This window comes from Pezoporus flaviventris, unplaced genomic scaffold, assembly GCF_033815535.1.
Source record: "Pezoporus flaviventris isolate CSIRO_AGI_PZ_B2104156 unplaced genomic scaffold, CSIRO_AGI_Pfla_v1 ptg000006l, whole genome shotgun sequence".
NCBI lineage: Eukaryota > Metazoa > Chordata > Aves > Psittaciformes > Psittacidae > Pezoporus > Pezoporus flaviventris.
This window is the reverse complement of record NW_026892554.1, coordinates 1,698,995-1,721,050: the sequence shown is the minus strand read 5'-3', so window position 1 is coordinate 1,721,050 and position 22,056 is coordinate 1,698,995. Positions and strand designations below refer to the sequence as shown.

Here is a 22,056-nt window from a genome sequence, read left to right as displayed (position 1 = left end):
GGAAGGAATAAATCCGTTAACGTTTTGGCCGCTGTTAGGACTCCTGTGTTCTGTTGGCACATGATTAAGTTAAGAAATACATGGAAATTCTTCACTGTGTTAAAAGCAATCTTCAATATTTAAGCAAGTAGAATAAATGAGCGGTGGTTTACATATGAACGTTTTGTTTTATACACATAGCATGAAAAAGCAACCAAAGGAAAGGCCAGCACCCGAAGATTTAATGGTAAGTGAAACTTCGGAGCCCCTCAGTATCTTTATTCATGTATGTAGAAGTGTATCTGTTCTTCTCTGCATTTTTCTTCTTTTACACATTCAGATCTAAACTGTTCTTCGCTTGTGCAGCAATTACATATTTACAGGGAGCACACAGACCAGAGGCAGAATGATGATGATTCCACTGATGGGTATCTTGCTGTTACCTTTGTTATGGCCAAAGCTTCACTTGTGATGTGGGGAGTTAATACAGAACTTTCCACAGCCAGTGTCAAGGTTCAGTCAAAACCATTTCGATGCTTAATACACAGGGTTTTTCAGTTTGTATGTCCAGGGATTACAGCCTAATGTAGGTCACTCTTTGTCATCATTTGCCAGTCTTAACCTTTCAAAATCAGAAGATTGAAAACAAAGGATATGGTCAAAGTAGTCTTTTTTTTAATGAAATGCAGGAGCCACTGTTTTCACTTATATTTATGTAAAATGAAATCAGATTGGCTGCAGAAGATTGGGTTAATACATGGCTTTGGTCTGTCGGTAGAAGGGCTCTCAGTGGTGGAATCTGAGCTTAGAGACCACTTCTTTGCCTTGCAACTGTCCTTCTTTTTTTCTTTCAGTAAAGCAATAATAGAGTACATGCTCTCAGGCTGGTCCCTTGTGGCTGTGCATTCAGTGCAGAGTGCTGTTTTGACTGGTTTTAAGCAGCTAGAAAAATACTGTATCAAACCAAATATTTACAGGAACTTCTATTGTAGATAAGAGCTGTGGTCCCCTCTGACTCACATCAGATATCTTTGATTTTTAAATACTTAATTACTTATATGCTGTGTTTCCTGTAACTTGGAGGCCTGTGTAAAATCGTCAGAATTTCTGTGCATTAAATATCTAGGAATAATTTAACAGATTTTAACAAGAGAAGGACACGTTGGTGTCTCATTTCTTGCTTACATGCTGTGAACTGCAAGTAGAGTGTTTCTATTGCAGCTATTCTCTAGTTAAAGGCTAATCTCTGAAGATGCCCTGGGGCAGGTATCTCACAACCCAGACTAGTCTCAATTTAGATGCTGGTTAGCGGAGTATTTAACTGTGAATCTCATTTTAAGGATATTAACTTCAGTAGATCTACATCTGAAGTTAGACACCTGCTTAAATACCTTGGTAAAATGAGGCCTTAAAGTTTATCAGAGCCCCTCCACTTGGTGGTGGTGTGTGTGTCGTACAAAAAGCTTGCACTGCCTTATTTTGTCTTTTTTATTAACTTTTGATGGTTGGGAAATTCTTGCAGTTAGTCACATCTGAGAAAACTTGGAACAGGTTCTAGAGATGTAGACACATTTACCTTGTGCACTATTATGCTATGGCTGGATAGCTTAGCTATTAAAACAACGGAATAGGGTTTCATAAAACCTATATCTGTTTGTAAATGCCTCTTTCAGTGATGCAATAGGCCTGCCACTTATAAATAAAACATCCGCAGATCGCACATACCCCCGTAAGTATATATGTACGTTTGTAAGCAATAACACCACTCCAGGGTGTAGAGTCATAAACATGAGGCCAAAGGGTGAGTGCCTGCAGTACCAGGGAAGTGCACAGATTTATCTTTACAACTACATGCCCTGGAGTGTGCTAGTCCCCTTTAAAGGAGGTATTTTGTGAAATAATTCTGAATTTGTAGCAGCTTGGGGGGGGGGGCAAAAAAATCCCTTCCTACGTTTTAAACAAAATCTTTTGTTTAGTGCATTTTACCCCTCGTGCTACTTTCTCCTCAATTATAAATGGACTTGTAACTACAAGTATTAAAGCATGAGGTTAAAGCGCTGCTGAAACGAAGAAGTGACCCAGTCTTTGCCTGCAGTGTGGCTGACCCTCATACGCTGCCCTACATTCCCTCCTGATGGGCTCAGAGCACCCTGTGCTTTGCTGTTACACTCACTGTTAGCTCAGTAGTTGCTCTTCAGTCAAGCGCTTTGCCTTCTTCCACTTGCCCAGTCTTGTGAAGGAGCACTTCATTTATAAAACTCATATGCATATATACATTAGCATAATATGTCGGTTGTACAGGCAGCATATCTGTACATACATATGTATATATAATTTACCATACTTTGTCAGAAAACAGGGCCAGAACAAAAGCTCCTGAACACCCTCTGAATTGTAGAATTGCTCACCACAATTACAATCATTTTAAGTCCACATCATCCATTTCTGAAATCTCTGCTGTCATTTGATGGGCATTTCCCTGCTAACCCATAGGAGCAGGCAGAGTGATGCAGCTACTGTCAGTGAAATCCTCATCAAGGTCAGGCTAGTGTTGATTTAATGAGAGCAGGATTTCACCTTGTTCATTGGGTTTGGGGGAATTTTTTCATGTAGAAGAAATGTACTAGCAAGGATGGAAGGTGTAACCCATAATCATTGTTAGCTTCTGACAAAACAGTGGAGCACAGGCTTTCCCCCCCTGTGGACATTACCCATACTGGAAGTCACTATTTTGTAACCAATTTAGCATAATTAAAGACTGAAAGCAAAATGAAGGGAACAGAACATCAATCCTTTTCTGCTCTCCTGATACTCGGTGAATTGTTAAATGTGTTTTAAGAGCCGACTCACAATACCTGGAGTGCCAGATTGGCAACTGGGGTTGCAGCAGGGTTAGATTTATCCTATCATGTTAGAGAGCCCTTATTTTTTTCATAGAAGTTGTAGCAGGTTTTGTCAGAAAATAGGGCCAAAGCCAAGGCTCTGTGAAATTCCTGCATGAAGTCAGGTTTCTATTACCATAGATACTCTTGTGCAAGTGAACACCAAATTCCCTGAACAGCCGGCATAAAACAGGTTCCTGCATTCACACTCGGTCGCTATGCCATGTCTTCTGTATACCCATCCACAAAACAAGGTAGAACATCAGTTTCTCTGTGTATAAATAATTTTATACAATATAGATCGATTCTTTAATTGTTTCTAAATATTTCTGATGAATGGGCTTGTTCCACAGAAGCAGAACCAAAATAATTTCACCAAGCAGTGGGGAAAATTGTCCATCCAGGGAAAGGAATGATCTTTATAATTCTCTGGTGGTTATTCTGACCCTTGTGCTTACAGTGTCTGCTCTTTTGTCTCCAGTTTGTTCCCTCTTAAGAAGAGGAAGGCATACAGTCAATTAAATTGAACATACTCCTGTTTGAGCACCAGGGAAGACTGCACACTGTTAGCATATTCCTCTGTCTCTCTTCTCTCTCCTTCCAGCGAGGAAAATCTCAGCAATTCTTCTGTATATTTCATTTTTTCTTCCCATGAACTTCCAGTCTTCATCTAAACCACGATGTTTCCTGGCATCACAAGCCTGGCTCCCAGGGAAATGCAGACATACATGTATATTTAGCAATTGGGATGTGGAGGTATGGTGAGGTTTAAACTGCTCGTGTCGAGTGTACGGGTAGGCATCCACGGGCTGGTTTGGCTCAGGAAGCTGTAGATCTGACTGTATTTACGGTATTTTTCAGCAGCTTTCCATTCTAAGCTCTATTTAATGGAATCTATGCATAGTAAGTAATCAGGTCAGAGAGAAGCAACATCCCCTGTTTGAGATCAATCGCTGGCTAATACTTTATCTAGGCCACTTTATTATCTCATGCTGATTCCATTCCCATTCTCCTCCTCCTTTGTAGCATGCACTTCAGCTGTGGTAAAAGTACGTATCGCATACATATTAAAAACATATACCCATTCTATCTGTATGTAAATGTGTGAGACACAGCTGGATATTGCAGGAGTTTGATTTACTAATAGTTATTATCTGTTCTAGCTGTTCAGAGGCAAAGAGAGTTTCAGAAAACAAGCTAGCACAGAAATTGCCTTTATGATATCACTATCCTGCTTTGGTAATTGTTTAAAATCTCTTCTTTAGCTGGAAGCTTGGCCTTTTATTTTGCAGATTGAGGGAGCCTTTTCAGAAAGCCAGCAGAATTGTTGAAGTCTGCTTGAGTTTTTTCAGTACAACATTGAACTCTCCCCTGCTACACGTGGCTGCTTAAATGAAAGCGATTTACTTAAAGAAATTGTATTTGAAATACCAAAAGTCAGGCAGGTTGCCAGTTATTCCATTATGCTCTTCCATGGATGCTTAAAAGTACAGAGTTTAGGATGCTGGTTGGTTTTCTCAAGGAGAATATTGGGCAGGGAGAGGCAATGCTTTTGGCCAAGAATTTGGTCACTTCCTGCACTTGATTGCTTTAGCACAGATCTAACAATTTTTGTTCAAGTCTCCAAATTTCAAACACAGCTACTAGCTTTTCTCCTTAAAATTTAAATTACCAATGCTTTTTATGTTGGTGTTTCATTCATTTAGAAGATTGCAGGGTAAATTGTACGTAATCTGTGTGACCTGATGGAAAACTTATGTTGTTCTTTGGGTTTTTATTTCAAAGCCTCTCTCAGTTTTGAAATTCCCCATTCCTATGTTCCTGTGCTCAGCACTCCCTCTCTCCATTTCAGGGATGGCATTTAGACCAGGGATCCTGATCTTTATTAGCTACAATGATCATTTTTTTCAGATGGATCATATACTTTTGTATCTAAATATGTTAAGATATGTGTCAAGATATTATAGACTCTCAAAAATAGAAATTAAAAATACAAGGCTTTTATATAGCTGTATTTTAAGTGACTCTATTCTATAGGGTCTGGGTAGTAGCACATCTTATCGGGTAGAGCTAATAAACTTGTTTGCAGCTCACTGTGTTTGTAGCTCTTAGGAAATACTTCTATGGTTTAAACAAACAAGTGAAGGATCAACATAATCCTACCTGGATTTTCATATAAAACTTCAGAATAAAGCCAGTAAAATACCTCCACATAGGTTTGTCAATATGGGATTTCCCCCAGCAGGTAATTTGGCTTTTGCATTATAGCAGTGGCATCACTGAGTATCTGAGATGACTGTACAGGTTGGGGTGTTTTGTTGGTGTTAACTCTGGGGAAAGACCAGAGGGACATCTGCAATCTGCTTTTCACCATCACGTCCCATAGATCTTGCAAAGACACTTTTACAGATCAATGTTTTCTGTCTGCACCTGTCTAGATTTTGATGCATCATTGCTGGATCGCAGTGAGCCAAGAATTTTCCCTCTCTGCGTGCTTACAATCATTAGGGGTTTTTTGTCCTCCACCGGTGCAGAATCTCCTATCAGCAGTGATTTGTCCAGTGTAAAATCATCCGTGCTTGGACCCGTGATGGATGGCTTTGTTTGCAAACATTTAGACTCTCCTCTGTCACAGTGATCCCAGTTATTCACCCCATGACAAGGAGAAATTCTGACAGACACCAAAAAAACACATGCCAGGTGTGAAAGGGCTCCTGATTTCCCAAGGAAAAAAGTAAGGAGACAAGTATTTTAGTTGTTGTAAATATAGAGTCGTAGAATTGTTTAGGTTGAAGGAAAAGACCTTTAAGATCATGAAGTCCAACCATTGAATGTAGATGATAGATATTAAACTGTATCTTCAGTCTATCAATTCAGACATACAGGGGATGTACATTGGAGGCAATGACAATATTTATATTGACTTCAGCGATGCTAGGATTTCACACCAGGGCTCAAGATGTGCTTGCTACTGTGTGTTCTTTATCTTTCTTGCTTAGGGTAGCTTAAGAATTGGAGAAAAAATATATATATTCTTTTAAGTGGCTGCATTGCTCAATCTATTCCCCACTCAGCGGGAATGGGGAAAGGTGGGTTATGGATCCTTCCCTCTGTCTTCCAAAACAAAAGAAGCTGTCTCTGTCCTTAGGGGTATGATTTGTTCTTCTTCATCACTTGGGATATCAGCTCTGGAAATGGAGAAATGCATTCAATCAGTGTCACTAAATCCAGCAATTACAGAAGACTAAAACTATGGCGAGGTTAACGTGTGTGTGGAGAGTTTGAAGGCATTACATTCATCCACTGCCTTCTGCAGTCCCTTGCTCATACAACCACTGACTTTTTAACCACAAATGTGAACATCTGACTTTCTGACATGCCCTGAAAGCTGCATAATATATTAGTGCTTTCCAGTGAAACGAAGGAAGAAAGAACTTGAGTTGGCTCCAGAAAGTGTTGAAAATCTAAGGAAATTGGGTAAAACCAAATTGGCAACAGCTTAGGGTGATACAGTTAATATTTTTGGTTACTTGGGTCTCCTGGGCTTTGCAGTTTAATTTGAGCAAATGTTTCACTTGGCACTCGTGGTTGTTCTGTAGCTCTCCAGGCAGGGAGGCAAATATTTACATCTCATTTTGGTAGCAGAATTGCACATCTTTCAATTATGATACATTGAGAACATGTGCATTTGCCTTTGTATTTTTATGTTAGCTGTCTTCGCTCTGTATTTGGTTTTTTTGAATCTCCAAACAGTTCCAAAATCAGAGCTGTATCTTTTAATTCCCAGAATTCTGCCCTTCCTGTTCATTCCAGATGCATCGAGGAATTTGCTCTGAGAGGCAACTGTTGAAACCGGTGTGCGATATTTATTTGTATAATGAAACTGGAATTGAGGATTCATTCAAGCACACGGCATAGATTAAAGCTGCTGGCATTTGTGTAGTACCAGCTACTTGTGGGTCTGTATCCCGATTAGCTCCTGCAGTATTAAATAAGAGTAATAATTGCCTATGAATAAGCAGAGTATAAAGCAGGAGATAGAGATATGGCTTCTTAGTGACCTGCGTGCATTATGCCTCAAATCCCTTAATCAGATTTGTGCCGGTTGATTCTTGCATCCGCAGAAATTCAGCTGGAGGATCAGGGCCTGAAGTAGTAAAAAATCAATTAATACCACTTTCTAATTTGTGTGGTTGACAAAAGAAAACCCGCATATAAATAGGGGACATTTTTCTACTTAAGAGGGGCTGCACTGAAAGATTTTTAATTGGATTTTCATTGTGATTGACAGCAGTTGATTATGACAGTAACTTTATTTGGCTGGACTGTTATAGCCCTCTTGTTCTGGGAGGGTTCCCCCCCCCCCCCCCCCCCATCAAAGCTCTTCTTTATCCGCAGAATTCCCGGTGGAGCAGCAGTGCCTGTGAAAGAGCCTTTTAGCACCTTTGTTGCAGCCATCCCTGGTGATGATTGGGCCCAGCTGGTAGCAGATCAGAAAATGTGCCTTTCACAAAGAGGTTGCATCTCCCTTCTCCCTTGTTTCAATAATTTTAAGAGCCCCAGAAACCTGTTGAGGATTAGAAGTAGCTTTAGATGTGAAATGAGTGTTAAGTATTAGTAATCGGGAGATTAGGGCCCCGGGGACAATGGGAGATAAACAACTGCAATTAAGGCAAATCTGCCAGAGTAAACAAAATTTAGCAGAAACAGATGCCCTAACCATTTTGGGGGATTGATTGGAGGGCACCGAGGAATCGATTTTTGTCTTGTTTACACTTCCCAAACCCCTGTAATAAACTGGGGAGGCTGAATATTTCATCGAGCCGGATTTTAGTTAATTTTTTTTCCAGCTCCTCACAGTAGGCTTGCTCTCTTCTAACAGTGACCAGGCCCGACTTTATTCAGCATTCACAGGGAGCAGCTAATTGTCTATGAAGGGCCCCTGTGTTTAAATGGGCTTGACAGGAATTTAAATCCTGTTTCAATCAACCTCTGTGCTCACAGTCTGCTCCAGTTTCTAATTTTTAAATTAAACATGATGGGTTGGGTTTTTTTTCCCCCTCTTTCTCTCTTCTTTAAGCTGTGGCTCGTCCTCCGGAGCTGGCTGCTCGCGCTCCCATCCCGCGGCACGGGACCGCGCACCGTTAGCAAGGATGCGATAGCAAAGCACAACGTGCCGCAGCCGTGGAAAACTTCATTGTCCCATCAACGTGCATCTGCCCCTTACACCGCTCAGCTGGTGTAAGTCAGGACAGTTACACCGGTGTCTGCCTGCATAGCTGGAGGGAGACGGGGTTTCCACCCGGGAAAGGCTCCCGGTAGGGAACGGTGGCATTAAAATACAAGTCTGAGAACGTAAATGGTTTGCGTGGCCTTGGTCGTTGGTTCGGTGACTTTGTGAGAGATTCAGAGGGGGTTTTAATGGGTTTTTCTCCAAGCCAACTAGTGGTGATGTATTTTGCCACCTTCTCTGTGTTTTCAGCGGGGCTCCGTGTGGCTTTTTGGGTGTTGTTTCATACCTGTGCTTTTTCTGGTCCCGAGACAGGATTGATTTGACAGTGTGTTCATGTTAGGTCGTTTAACACTTGCTTCATTTGGTCTTTTCAGTAATCCTGGCAAACACGGGGGTGTTATTTTGCACTAGATGCAGTCAGTGTGTAGGCATGTCTTGCAATGGGATTGTAGGGAGCCCTTCTAAAACCAACTTGCTCATTTGCAGGCACTTCACCATTAAATGCTAGCGAAGTGCAGGCTGTTCCATTCTCCCTTTTTGCTTCCAACCAGATCGTTTTCCGGGTTTTTTAGTTTTGTTAATTGTTGTTCTTTGTGTGCTGTGCGAGCACATGTGCGTATGCACACAGCATTTTCTACTCCAAGATCTGGGTGAAAAACATTTAGGAGGTTGTTTCAGTTTACTCCATCTTAATGATTTTTAATTTTCCCTTCTCAGTGAAAACTCCGTTTCTCAAAACTTGGAGAAAACAAGTGTTTTCTCCACCTTCCTTCTCCAGTCCGGGCAAACATGTAGCCCCTATTTGAAGGAAATACTCTATCAGCTTTTAATGTCTGACTTAGCTCTCTTTGGTGTCAATGAGAGCAGTCCTGTGCTTGCGTGATGTGAGTTGAATACGTTCTGCAGGTGCATCTCCATTAACATTAGAGATCAGGTCAGGTTGCTTTTGGGTGTGAATCTCCTGCTCTTTCAAAGGTACCACTTTTTCATTCTCATCACAGGCAGGTCTTGATGCTCGTGAATCGATTTCAAATTAAACCAAGCTAAGTGTGCTCCAGGCACACACCTAATGAGCTCCAGTTACTAATGGGTGCTGTGTCTGCAAACCAGACCAGAGCTGGTCAGAAGCAAAACCTCTTCCATCCCTGAAACGTTGCACCAACCATTTCATGCGGCAGATCTGCTGTTGTCGACAGCTTGCTAATGTTGACATACTCCTATCAGCCTTGGGCCACTCTCTCTATTCCTCTTCTGCAACTCTTCTTAACCTCAGCAGCACTTGCAAAAGCACACTCCAATCATATTTTGGTTGCCTTAGTTTTTTGTAAGAGTCATCACAAAAAGAATACCTTTGCTGGGAGTGAGCTCGTTTTGTCAGCTAAGCACCAAGAGCCATGCCAAGGACAGTTACCAGTTTAACAGCAAATATCAAAAGCAAAACTGCTCTGGAAAGAATGATCTGCAGATGGGCAAATAGACCCCTCTGTGCCACAGCCAAAACCAAAACTCTGTAGTAATTTTAAGACTGCTTTATGCCACAGAAAGAGACCAGCAAAAATCAGGCACATCCATGTATGCACACCCTGGGGTCCTGCAGGAGGAGGGGATTGAGTTGTCTGAAGTCAGGTCCATGCTACAGAGTGGAGCTGCTCTGATTCCTGATGATCCGACCTCAAAAACATTCCCTCTTGACCCTGAGTCTTGTGATGAGCTGCCGGTCTGGACGCATCAAGGGATCTCTGAGGTCTGTTTTTAGGGCCACCAGCGCATCGTTTGGCTGTGGCCAGTGCCCAAAAGAAGGTTGAAAAAGGATTTTAGTATTAATGTCATCGTAATCATAATGATCTGTATCGCTGTTTAGAAATGGGAATTGAGGAGTGATGTGGGGACAGTTCCTCTTGAGGTTTTCAGGTTTAAGTTAAGCTCTTCTTCCTCTTGGTCCATCCATATGCTTGGGGATGGCCATGGTTTAAAGCAGATTCTGTAAATTGCAGCAGAATTTTGGTGGCTCAACAAAATTACTGAACCAGCCAAAAATCATTTGCAATTAACTTTGTCATATAAGAAGGAAAAGTGCATTGGTAAAAAAGTTAATCTGCAAATAGATGATAATAATAAAAAAACACATAAAAGGAATCCTTCTCGAGACAAAAAAGGTAAACAAGAAATACAGCTCCAAGTCTTTGCTGCTCAGTAGTGTTATCCATTTATCTTTGCTTAATACATTTTGTATCATCTTTTCACTATCTTAAATATCATCAGAGGGATACAATCATTAGCGTGCTAATCTGGGTAGCCATAGTTCTAACACTGACCTAGGCTAATCTGCCTTTGCAGTTTCAGAACTATGTTTGACTCCTCTGAAAGTAACCTTAAATTGTAGTCTTGTAAGAATTCCAGAGCTGTATCCTTCACTCCTTCTCCTAATGAGGTTATGACCAAATGCTCATTATAATTGCTTTAGACTCCTTTTAATTTTCAAGCTTATTAATCATAAGAAGAGTTATTTAAAATTGCATAAATTAATCTTAGATTAAAAGCCCATCAAAGCCTCGAAACAATTAAGAATAAGTAGGATTTCCCTGGGGCAGCAAGTTTTATTTTAATAGTGTAGTCAGGTGGATATCAGAACACTGAAGTATGGTAGTGATTAATGTATGCAAAATTTAAATGAGAGTTTTTAAATGGCAAATCTAAATCACATATTGACCTAACTGTAGGCTTTAACTGCATTGTCTGTCATATATTTAAACTGTTTAGTAATCAACATTTTAATTACAGGGTATGTTAGGGAGGCCGTGCAACAAACAAAACTCACCACTTCCTGCCACTCTGCATGGAACTGTTTAGCAGGCTGGGGCTGTGCCATTACCTGCACAGCATAAGGAATGAGGAATGAGAGCAGAAACTTCAAGGGGACTAATGCTACTTGAGTTTTGCTTGTGGATGTGTTCTTGGCCCTCCTTCATGTCCGCGCAGAAAACACCACCGATGGATGTGGCTTTGCCCTCTTTGCTGCCCTCACCCTTCTCTAGACCAAGTGGTGCTTTCTGCTGCCCAAGGTGGCAGAAACTACAGGTGATGTCCTCAAAGGGGTGAGAAATGCTGTGAAAACATTATTTTTGGGGTGCTTTTGTCTTCAGACCCTGGGGATCCCTGTGCCACCAGCGCCTTTGCAGGCACCTGCAGGCTTAGTGAAGCACCGAAGACCCTTGGCCCCTGCTATGGGCAATTTCACTCCAGCAGCCAAGCTGAGAACAGGCTCTCAGGGATGCTGAATTCCTTACCAAGCACAGCAAGAGGCAGTCCTTGCCCTGAATAGTCACTGTTCTGGGGATAAGAACTGGGAGAGAGAACTGGGCCAGTAACGCTTGGTCCCAGATCAAAGGCAGCCATACAAGTACGTAGGAAAAGCTGGTACTTTATGGTTAAACTTGCTGTGATTTGACATACTCAGGGACATTGCTGCAGGTGGAAGAGACAAGGAGACTTCATTTGTGGAGGAGAATGTCTGTCTAAGAAAGGATTGACCTTGCTGTAGCTTTGGGACACTGGGTGCATGTTTTCCAGACATACATGCTCAGTCTCCCAGTCAGTGCTGTTTCAGAACTTCAGGTGCTCACCCTTTCCTTTAAAGGGTTGCCTCCTATGGTCAAAATACATCCTAAGATTGCAAAAGTAAGCCAAGACATACAACAGCCAGATCACAGTTAAATAGCATCTTGCAGGGTCTTTTCACCTGTGTATTTCATGTCTCCGTGGATTGATGTGAGTGTTTGAAGCCTTCACATTTTTCACCCCAGTCCAGCCTTATAAGCGAGTGATGGAGGGAAGCCTGCTGCATGGAGCAGCCCCTGAGGAGGACTCTGACACCTTCTGTGCCTGTGAATTAACAATGTTTTGGGAGTTGGCGATAGAGTATTGGCCTGAGGATTCCTCGCTGCTATTCCTGGCTGTGGGAGCAGAAATCGGCCTTGTGGATAGCTGGCACAGATAATTAGAGCAGCATTTAGTTTGGCTTGTCCTTGGAGGCAGGAGCTCTAGATGTAAAATCCTCCACTACTGGAGGCAGTGGTAGAGTGATGAAATCTTACACGTGCTGAGGTCAGTGCAGGGGGATACGGGGTCAGTCTGGCGTAGTTTGGGTTACTCAGCACTTTGTGTTTCCAGGCGTCCCAGGAAGGTAGCACAGCTCCAGATCTGAGATGTGTATTTGTCCTTTTGGAGCTCTGACTCGTGTTCTCATTAAACATGTGAATGGGCAAGAATTTCCCCTTGAGTATGTGCCCTCAGTTAATTAGAAGAGCTGTAAATGGCATAGACACATCAGTAGCAATGGGAGAACTAGCTGGGATAACTGTGGTGCACCATTTCACAGCCAAGTTCTTATTTTCCAGGATCATTTTTATTCTTAAAAGGCACCCCAGTGCTCAGAGGTGCCATGTTTGTGCAGGAAGAACTGTGTGGATGCATCTGATGCACCATGGTGACATTCAGTGCTGCAATGCCAGTGATGTGCCATTTCTAATACTGCTGGATTGGCTTCTCCCTCTCCCCTTCAAAGAATACCATCAAAATCACATGTAAAGCAGAGTGAGCTTCCCTTAAAGCAGCCTGTAGCCATCAGTAATATTTATTTTCTGTATTTGTTTTAAGCCTGTGAAGACAGTGGTTTCCTCCATACTGTCCTGATGGAGCCCTGACCAGCAAGCGTGCAATGCCCCTAGCCCTAATGTGCCATTAATGATAGGTTAATGCACAGTATAATGTTTTTTGGACTATGGGTTCATTACACTTCTGAGTGCAAGGTCCTTCTGCAGAGCGCCCAAGGTCCCATTGCATTATATCATGCAATAAAAATACCCTTTTCATATCACACACTAATAAACTGTATTTGAAATGCTGTCTAAGGGCACTGCCATTGTCTTGATAGTCTGTGGCTGCAACAGTTGGGGTCTTTTTATTATGGTTTTTGTTAGGCTGAATTCAAATTTTTAAATGAAATGCACAGTTTGTCTGTGCCTCTTTGTAATAAATGGAGCACAGGCCTTTAACTGCACAGTCTGGGAGGATTCCTGTAAAAGGGAACATTAAAAGTATGGCACTGTTGCAATCAGCAGCAATGCTGCCTGTTTCCTAACATACCTTCTGTAAGCATGAGGCCTTTTGTTGTCATTTCTGATCTGCTGGGTGTTGTGGTTATGTTTGGGTGTCATGTAGTCATTAACTGGCAGAGGGGAGATTGGGATGAGCTCTTAGACAGAAGTTCTTCCCTGTGAGGATGCTGAGGGCCTGGCACAGAGTGCCCAGAGAACCATCCTGTGATTCAGCTGTAAGAAAGCCAAGGGCAGGTTTGATGGACTCGCTCTCACTGCCTTGTAGGGCTGGGTCCCAGGGGCACTTTGGTCTCCCCTGGACAGTTGAGCCTTGCTCCTACCAGCAATGCCAGTGAGCAAACCCAGAGCAGAGCTGCAAGTGGGCACGTGGTGCTGGAAAAGGCCCGTGGGTCTGTGTCCTGCCACGGATGCAATGTAAAGTCTGTTGCAATAAGCTCTGGGTGTGTTGTTATCAGAAATGAAGATTTTTCAGGCCAGTGGGTGAAGGCCATGAAAGCAAATTGCTGAATTTTAAGGGTAGGTAAAATTATGGAACTTTTACCCTTGAATAATGGCAATTTAATTGACTGGGCTAAATGATTGATGGCTTGTGAGCCAGGAGTTTGAATTGCCAGGGCTGTGTGTTCAGGGGGGCCCTGCCCTTTTAATTTCATGTCAGATATTTAAATGATTTACATCACCCTCTGCGAGGTGCTCCCCTCTGAAAGAGTTAACCTGTCTGGTGGGACACCACGACGGGAGAAATGTACCCTTTATCAAGAGAACGAGATGAGACAGGTTCATTTAAAAAGCCTGGTTTGTCATTGTTTATCTAATTTTCAGGGTTGACACACAAAATTAGGCTGGCTGACACTCACTCTGGGGCTAGCCCTGGCCCCGTCCTGCTTGACCTTTTCAGCTCCAAGGTGCTGTGCACTCGCTGGTGGACGCTTCCCATCGGATGTAGAAATCGCTGTGGAGCTGTGCATCCTGCTGAGCCCAACCCCAGCCTGGGTAAGGCAGCCCAGAACCTGAGGAAGCAGTTTGGTGGTGGCTTTTCAGCCTATTTTCTGCCGCTTGGGTATGTTGGGTTGCTTACTGCCGGGTGTTTTTAAGGATGAATATTTAGGAATTGGTGAGGAGGTGGTAACTGCTTTGTAATGAACGTGTGTAGAGGGTGAGCCAATATGAAACTCCTGGGGATGGGATCAGGTTGTCATGGGAGCATCCCACAATACCTTTGGTCTCCTCTCATGAGCATCTCTTTCCTTGGTGTTGTGCATCCCTCCATGGTCATGCCTGTCAGTGTTGTAATGAGCTCTTACATGTTCCTGAGACTCAGGTGTTGGCTGAAGCGTCGCTGGTAGGGCACGAAGTCTCCATTGCAGTGATTTTACTAAGGAAGGTTTAACATCCATCTTTTATTTGCCAGTTCACAGGGGACAGATGCCCCATCCCTGGCAGTGTTCAAGGCCAGGCTGGATGGGGCTTGAAGCAGCCTGGTGTAGAGGAAAGTGTCCCTGCTCTAGTGGAAGGTGTCCCTGCCCATGGCAGGGAGTTGGAACTGGATGAACTTTAAGGTCCCTTCCAACCCAAACCAGTCTGGGATTCTGTGATTCTATAAGTGCCAGTGGTCCCTGCTGACAGTAGCATGGGTACAGCTCAGCACCCCAACTCTGCTGCTGCCCAGGGGGATGTGAGTGCAGGACTGCTCTGTGCCCACCACACCAGCAGATTGGGATCTCACCAGGGCAGTGAGAAATGGGCTGCTGCAACAGAGAATGCATTTCAAGCTTCCACACGCTTAACTTTATTCAGTGTTACCTTGCAACGCCAAATAAATCTGTGCAGGAATATTGTAAGTACAGCAGGTTGCTCGTGTTTGGTTTAGAATGTATTGCTCACTGCTGAAGTCAGGGCTGGGACTTCTCTTGTGGCTGAGGCACTCGGGGACCAGAATTTATGAATCATGTCCATGCTGTTGTGACTCTCATTTTTTTCCTTTCTTGAAGTGACAGTTCATCCAGCCCCATCCCATAGCATGGGCATGCACTAGACCTGGAGAGCTGCAGCTGCATTTCTCCCTTAGAAGCTTTGATTTTTTTACCTGTTCAGCTGGCTTTAAGAACCCTTGTTTCTTCCTTCCCTTCCAATTGAATCTTCCTGCCCCTTCCTTCCATACTTCCTTCCAAAGATACCTCTAGTTTAAGGCACTGGTTTCTGAGATGTGTGTGTTTTGGACTGTGGGAGTTAATGGTTGCAGTACTCTGGATGCCTAAAAAGGGGGAAATGGGGAACCAGGTGCTGAAGAGTGACGAAATGCAGAGAACCCATTGGGGTGCCCTTATGAAGAGGAGACTGCTGCTGGTGCAGCCGCAGTGGCTGGAGACTTTGAAGGCAATCTAGTCAAAGCATCCCTTCAGCCTGAGAAAATCCTCACTAGAGCGGTGTAGCCTGAAATCAGGGGAAGCCTAAAGAGTAGTTTCAAGTTAAACTTATTCCTGGGGAGAAAAGTGAGTGTGTAAAATCCCAGGCTTCCATGGAATAACCTCACAAAACAAAGCAAACAGGGGGAGCAGCATGGCTAGCTGATGTTTTCAACCTTGCATAGCCTGCAGTTTCCCTTTGCATGTTGTAAGTGGCTTAAACACGAGGATATAGTGGGTGTGATATGTCTTCCTCTGCAGGGAGTCTCTCCATCGTAAAGGAGATTCATGGCAGAAGCGGACTGGCTTTAATAGCTGTTTTCTAATTGCCCCAATGCATCTGCTCTCCCTTGTCTGTGGGCTTTTGCTTGTCTTTCCCTAGTTCTCACTGCTGTCCTTGACTGTTGTGATGTTTAAGAGGCAAAACAGCTATTTCTAGGCTACCGTGCATATAATAAGCATTCACCTTATTCTGGCACCTTTTGCACCCAAAAAAATACCAAAGTGCTGGGCATAACGTGCTTGTACTGATCCTGACAGCACTCCTCTGAGAGAGCAGAGTCATTTATTCCCTTTTTAACCATGAGGCTGAGGGAGATTAAGCAGCTTTGTGAAGGTCACACTGGAAAGTGCCTGGCAGCTTGGGAATAAACGCCAGTCCCTGTTCCTGATTGTACCTATTCCTGAGCTGTTTCCATAGGTAAGAACCAGGAATATTTCAGATTGAATTTGTTTAGTAAAACAGGGAAACCCAAACGTGGGCTGTCTGGAACAGGAGATGAAAAAGAGAGTGCTGTCTGTCTTTAGTAGTGTTCTTAATGTTAGGCATTCAAGACCAAAACTTTTTAGTAGCCAGGTGTTGGAAGGAAAAAGACATTGTCCATTTGCTCAGTGCCACAAGCATCTGTGAACTTAAGTGCATCATTTTAAAGTCATGCATCTTCTCTTGGTAGCACTGAACTCTCTGCTGCTGTCTTCAGAGCTGTCAAATGGACTTTGGTACCTCTGGATATGTTGTTCTTCTTTGGTGGACCATTTTCCAAACCATGACTTAGCTGCCTGTCTGGGACATTCAGAGCCCTCTGACAGATTTAAAGTTGCTGTCTACAGCTAAGGTTGGCTGATCCTGGGGTCCAGGATCCAGAGCATTCCTTCTGTCTTTTATCTACGTGGTTAACTGGGAAAGGAACTGGGCTGATCCCAGTAAGATCTGAAGGAGGACCCTCCACATCTCAAACTTCTCCCTAAGAAGTTCTAGCTGAGATTTCCAGCCACCCTAAGGAGTTGAAGCAGCAGCACCTTGCGCTTCCTCCATAACTCTTGTAGATAATGGCATATTTTATTCCTCTGGCTCCTGCATTTGCTGGCCCTGGCCCGTAGAGTGTTTTATTGCTTGGAGCTGATGCTGTGAGGATTTATTGTGCTCTATTGAGCCCAGTGCTGCTTCATTGCTTGGTGCCATCCTAACCCGGACGACCACCGGGCTTCCCGTGCCCTGCGTCAGACCCATGCTCATTCCCCTTGTGCAGATGCTGTCGTTCAGTGCTGTGCCTGGTGCCCCTAATTCCCACATGAACGTCACCCTTCCCAAAGGCTCCCCAGGGAACCCCCTCTGATTACTTTCAGGCGTTGTTTGCAGGAGCTGTGAAGTTTAGTGCTGCAAAACCCGAGCTGCTTTTGAGTGGTTTGGAGTGGAGGTTTTCATCATCTGGGATGGTTTCTCCTGGCGATTGCTTTCTTTCAGTCATTTGTGTAATTGCGGTGCTCGGTTTCCTGTGGTTTTTTTATACTTCATTTGAGATTCATCTGAAGATGGCATGTTCCCATCTCTAGGAATGGGGCCAGATTGAGGCATGAGCTGCCTAAGCTGGCTGCTGAAATGGCAGGCCATGGGTTTGTTTCATCCCGAGATGCTGTTCTGATTTTGCGGGGTGTCTGAGACACGGTTTTCCAGTGCCTGCAGTAGCCCTATGATTCATGGGCAAGACTATTTCATAGTTATCCCTTTTTCCACAATACCTTCTCAGGAAGACCTGTTTCAGTTGTATTTTCATTTCTATACCAACTGATCACTCCAGATGACATGTACAAGCATGTATATGCATGAACAAATCCCTCCCCTTACAGACACCATGAGTGCTGCAGAGCCTGGCACTGGGTCCTGCTGCATGTGCAGGCGCAGAGCTCCATGGCCAAGCAACAAAAGGAATTTAACACCTGGCAGGGATATTGCTTTTTTCCTAGGTGATTTGTAGAGCCATCCATTTAAGGGATTCCTGTACACAGGGTAAGGCGTAAGGTTTCCACTGATAAAGGACCGACTACTCCAGTAATGATTCTATTCCACTATCATTCTATGTCCCAGTGTATTTTTTCCCCACAGTTAAATCCCAATCTATATGTGTTTTCACAGGAAGGGTTGTGCTTATCTTGGCTAACTCTGCCTATCCCGCTTTCCAGGGCCACCCATTCATCGTGCAGTACAACGATGGGAATGCAGAAGTCGTGTCCATGTGGGTGTGCAGGATGCTTGAGGAGCGGCGATCGACCCAGGGACCACAGTGACATCAGCTCATCCCAGACCAGCAGCACCAGCCCCACGCTTTGGACTCACACTCTGGATCATGTCTCACTAAACACATGTTCTAGAAGCATCAACAAGATCTTTCAGGATATTTGTTGCTGCCTTTCCCTCACCACCACATTAAGGAATTCTCTTCCCGCATTTCTTTTGTTGCTGAGCAATTTCATGTCCTCAAATTATCTTCAGTTAAACTGTACACAGCCTTAAAGCAAGTATTTTATATCTATATTTTTTTTGTTATTGAATGTATTGTATATTTCCTGGCTCCAGAGTATTTTTTAACTCTTAAGTCTTTTTATGAATGAGTGTTGAGAGGATTTCCATAAGGAGTTGTTGGCTGTCTTTTGAGAGCAGACATCACTAAATACTGGGTTTAAATGTAAAACAAAAGCAAACACAAATAGAAGTATCTGCACTTGCCCATCCTGCAGGGAGGTGAGGGATTGCCCTTCCAGAGTAAAAGCTGGTTAGGTAGGTCAGCATCGTCCTCTCAGATGCCCAGTGGTCCCTCCCCTTAGGAAGCTGGGTGCCACAGCACAGCCTCATGCAGCATCCCCTGAGCTTGTGGCCAGAGAAGGCTGCAGGGGTTTACTTCCTGTCACAGCAGTCCATGGCTTGCTTGGGAGCATCTTGCCTTTCTCAGCTCTGCCTTGATCCCTTGTTTTCCTCCATCAGAGATGTTGCATGATGGGTGCAGCTGGGTCGAGCAAAGGTGCCTGTAGAGGAAAGACCAGTTGCAAAGTCTGTGCTGTGTGTTTCTCACTCCTGCACTTTCTGAGCCCGTTCCCACAGCAGGCTGACACAGAGTTCATCAGTCCTTGTGTTAAGATGCTTATGACAAAGAAGAGAGGAGGACGATGAAAGGCAAGTCTGGGGAGTGGGCCTTGGGTGGAGCAGGAGGCTGGGGCTTGTGTTTGCTTGTCTTTGCATTAGAAATAAACTTTTGCTAAAGAAACCCCAAAGCTCAGGTAGTTTATTACATACCAGCAGCTTAAAAACCAGTTTGGTGAAAAACTCCTCCTGAACCACTGCAGGTCCTAAATGTTACTGCGGAGGCAGCTCGGAAAAGGCTTTGTTTCCTTCCTTGGAGGGATCGTTTGTCTTCTTTCGAAGTATAGAGGTTGCAGGCATGAACTTATAGACCAAAGTTTGTCTTAATTGCTCTGATGTCACAACCCCCCTGGCAGATCACAGCACGATGAATGAGCCAGTGGCCCCCATACCTCCAGGTCCTTCTGCTAAAGTGAGACAAATCCCTTCCCTGTGAGCCACCAGACCAGAGGCAGCTCCTCCATTTGTCTCTAACAGTTCGCAGCAGCTTTCTCGGGATAAAAAGTCTCCCTCTTGAATTGAGTTTAAAAGTCAGTAAACCCAAGGCTTTTCCTCTCACTTTCCCTGGCAGGAGGTCGGGAGGGGAAGACATCACCATGAAAATCCATGCGGATGCCAGCGGATGGGAATGTGAGACATCTCCCGGCTAACAGGCTGACAGTGTTGTAATTCACCAGAATACGTATTAACCTCCCTGTCTTCATCAGCGTGCCTGATCAATCCAGCAATCACAGGGAGGTCTGGGGCCTCTGTTACATCTCCTCCTTCCTGCTACAACTTCCTGGACTTCGAATCAGGGCATCCCTTGGCTGAAAAGGGATGTAGAAGATGCAGCAGTGTTATACTCCAGAGCTGAGGCCTGCGCAGAGCATGGCACGGGGGGGTTGCATAGCAAACATCAATTCACCAGTGGGTGTTATAGATGCACCGAGTGACCCCTCCAGTTCCCCTACTAACCCCAACAGCTCATTTAAGGACCCCACCAGCAGCCCCACACTGGTCTCACCTCTGTCTCATCTCCCTGTACCCTCGGTCATGGTGGTACCAATAGACCCAGTCTCCTATGGGAGCTCAGGCTCTTTGTAAAACACTGGGTATGTCCCATCTGTGCCAAAACTTCCCATCTTTTCTGCTTTTCCCTGCCTGTGATCCTTGCCAGGCAAAGCTCATCCTGTGAGATGAGCCCATGGTTGTTTGCCCTTAAATGCAGCATAGAATTAGAGAGTATGTTGGGGTTTGTATCCCGTGGCCACGTGCATCCTGCTGTCAGCTTCCCAATGGCAAGTGTCAGTCTTTGTTTTCCCAATGACAGCCTGAGAAGCTCTGTGTGTGGCTCTCCATGCACATACATCTGCAGAGAAACCAGGAAAGGGGAATTGCAGTGGGCTGAGGCTTTGAGGGCTGCAAGGGGTCTCTGACCTGTCCCTCTCCCTGGTCTGTCACACAGGGCTGGCAACAGCCAGCAATATGCTGGTGTTAGTAACAGCACTATAGAAGCAGCTCGTAGGAGTTTCATTTGATCCCTTTGATAGCAAGAGCATAGGCAAAGGGTATGATTGAGGATTGAATCTGCCTCGTGGAGCTCTGTGGTCCTGCAGGGAAAGTTAACCTGGAGGCATCAATGGAAAAGGGATGGACCACACAGGCACCCCCTGCGCCTGTAATGCAGAGAGCATGTGGGCAGCATCTGAGGCAAACCCTGGGAATTTAGGTCTTTGCTGGGAATAAAAATATCCCTATTCCTGCAGGAAGCAAAATGTGCTGATGGAGAGCGAAGGGGAGCCCAGAGCAGGAACTGCTGTGTGGTGACAGGAGCTGCACCCAGGACCCCCCCAGGGAGCCTGAGCCTTGCCTGGTGAGGAAGAGGAGGGAAGAGGCAGGTCAAGGGGCTGCAAGAGGTGACATTCCCCAAGCTGAGGCTCTGCTCTGGGGAGGCTCCTCATCACAGAAGTCATCAGTGGCAGGGGCCAGGGCACTCGGAAGCACCTTCAGCCTTTAGGCAGCAAATGGAGCAGCAAATCCTTCACCTTCACGAGGGCTTGGAGCAGGAGGCCCCCGAGGCTGGTGGGGACAAAGCAGCTTTGTGCAGAGGCTCTTCCTCCCTCCCCCGTTAGGATGTGCAGCCACAGAGATAGACACAGAGACCCCACAACAACCCCCAGGACCCACATCCCTCACCGGGCTGCTGGGAACTTTCCCTTGCAGCCCTCAATGTGCCAACGGGGATGAGTTAAACACATCCCAGGTGACTCCAGCTCCTTGACACCAGCAGGAGAACCAGCTTTGGCCCCAGCTTCTCCACACAGAGACTCTGTTCAGCCATTTCAGGTTCTTTGTGAGTGACTTCAGCCACCACTGATGTCCTAAGCCTGCCCCTGTGGTGATGGCACCTCCCAAACCCCAAGTGCCGCATGGTGTCCCCAGGCTGGAGGGGCTCTCCAGGTAGATCACCAGGGCCCATAGTGTGATGGTGAGGTTCCCAGCTATAGCAGGTATTTTAGGATAACCCATCTCCAGCCTTCCCTGGGGTTCCTTCAACCTAGGGAACACTCACAGGCACAGCAGGGCAGGAATCAGGAGGGATGGGGGCACTGTCCCCTGGACTGGCTGCCCTCACCCTGCGCCCCCTGCTCACAGGGTACCCCTGCTGGGCTGCCCACCCCCTGGGAATGCCCAACCGGGGAAGAAGATTAGGAATCCCTATCTGTGTTAGAGAACGATGGTCCCATTGAATAGAAAGAAGGTAGAGCTTTCAGAAGAGCGAAGCACAGGAGTCTGTGCCTTTCCCAGCAGGAAGCCGCAGTGGGAACGCTGCGGCTGCCGAGGAGCTGCGCTGACCCAGGGCTGCTTTACCTTCAGCGAGGGGTCTGCCCATAAACTACGAGTGTGCACTGAGGACAGGATTTACAGATTGAGCCTCTCCGGCTCCTGCAGCCGCTGCTGCACCGCCGGGACCGCGCTGCGGCTGCTCCCGCTCCAGTCCTGCAGGGGAAGTTCAAGGTTTATAGGGAGCCGGTCAGGCCGG

At 45.1% G+C, this 22,056-nt stretch overlaps 1 protein-coding gene across 2 annotated transcripts in view; it reads left to right on the top strand.

The window, feature by feature from the left end:
• The window catches only part of MAP2K5 (mitogen-activated protein kinase kinase 5), a 120,785-nt gene extending 102,321 nt beyond the window's left edge, over positions 1-18,464 (top strand). For both annotated transcript variants that reach the window (XM_061446558.1, XM_061446557.1), the window contains 2 exons: positions 181-226; positions 18,077-18,464. In XM_061446558.1, coding sequence (XP_061302542.1) covers positions 181-226; positions 18,077-18,181 — 151 coding nt within the window. In that variant the 3' untranslated portion in view covers positions 18,182-18,464. The remainder of the gene's footprint in view (positions 1-180; positions 227-18,076) is intronic.
• The last annotated feature ends 3,592 nt before the right edge of the window (positions 18,465-22,056 follow it).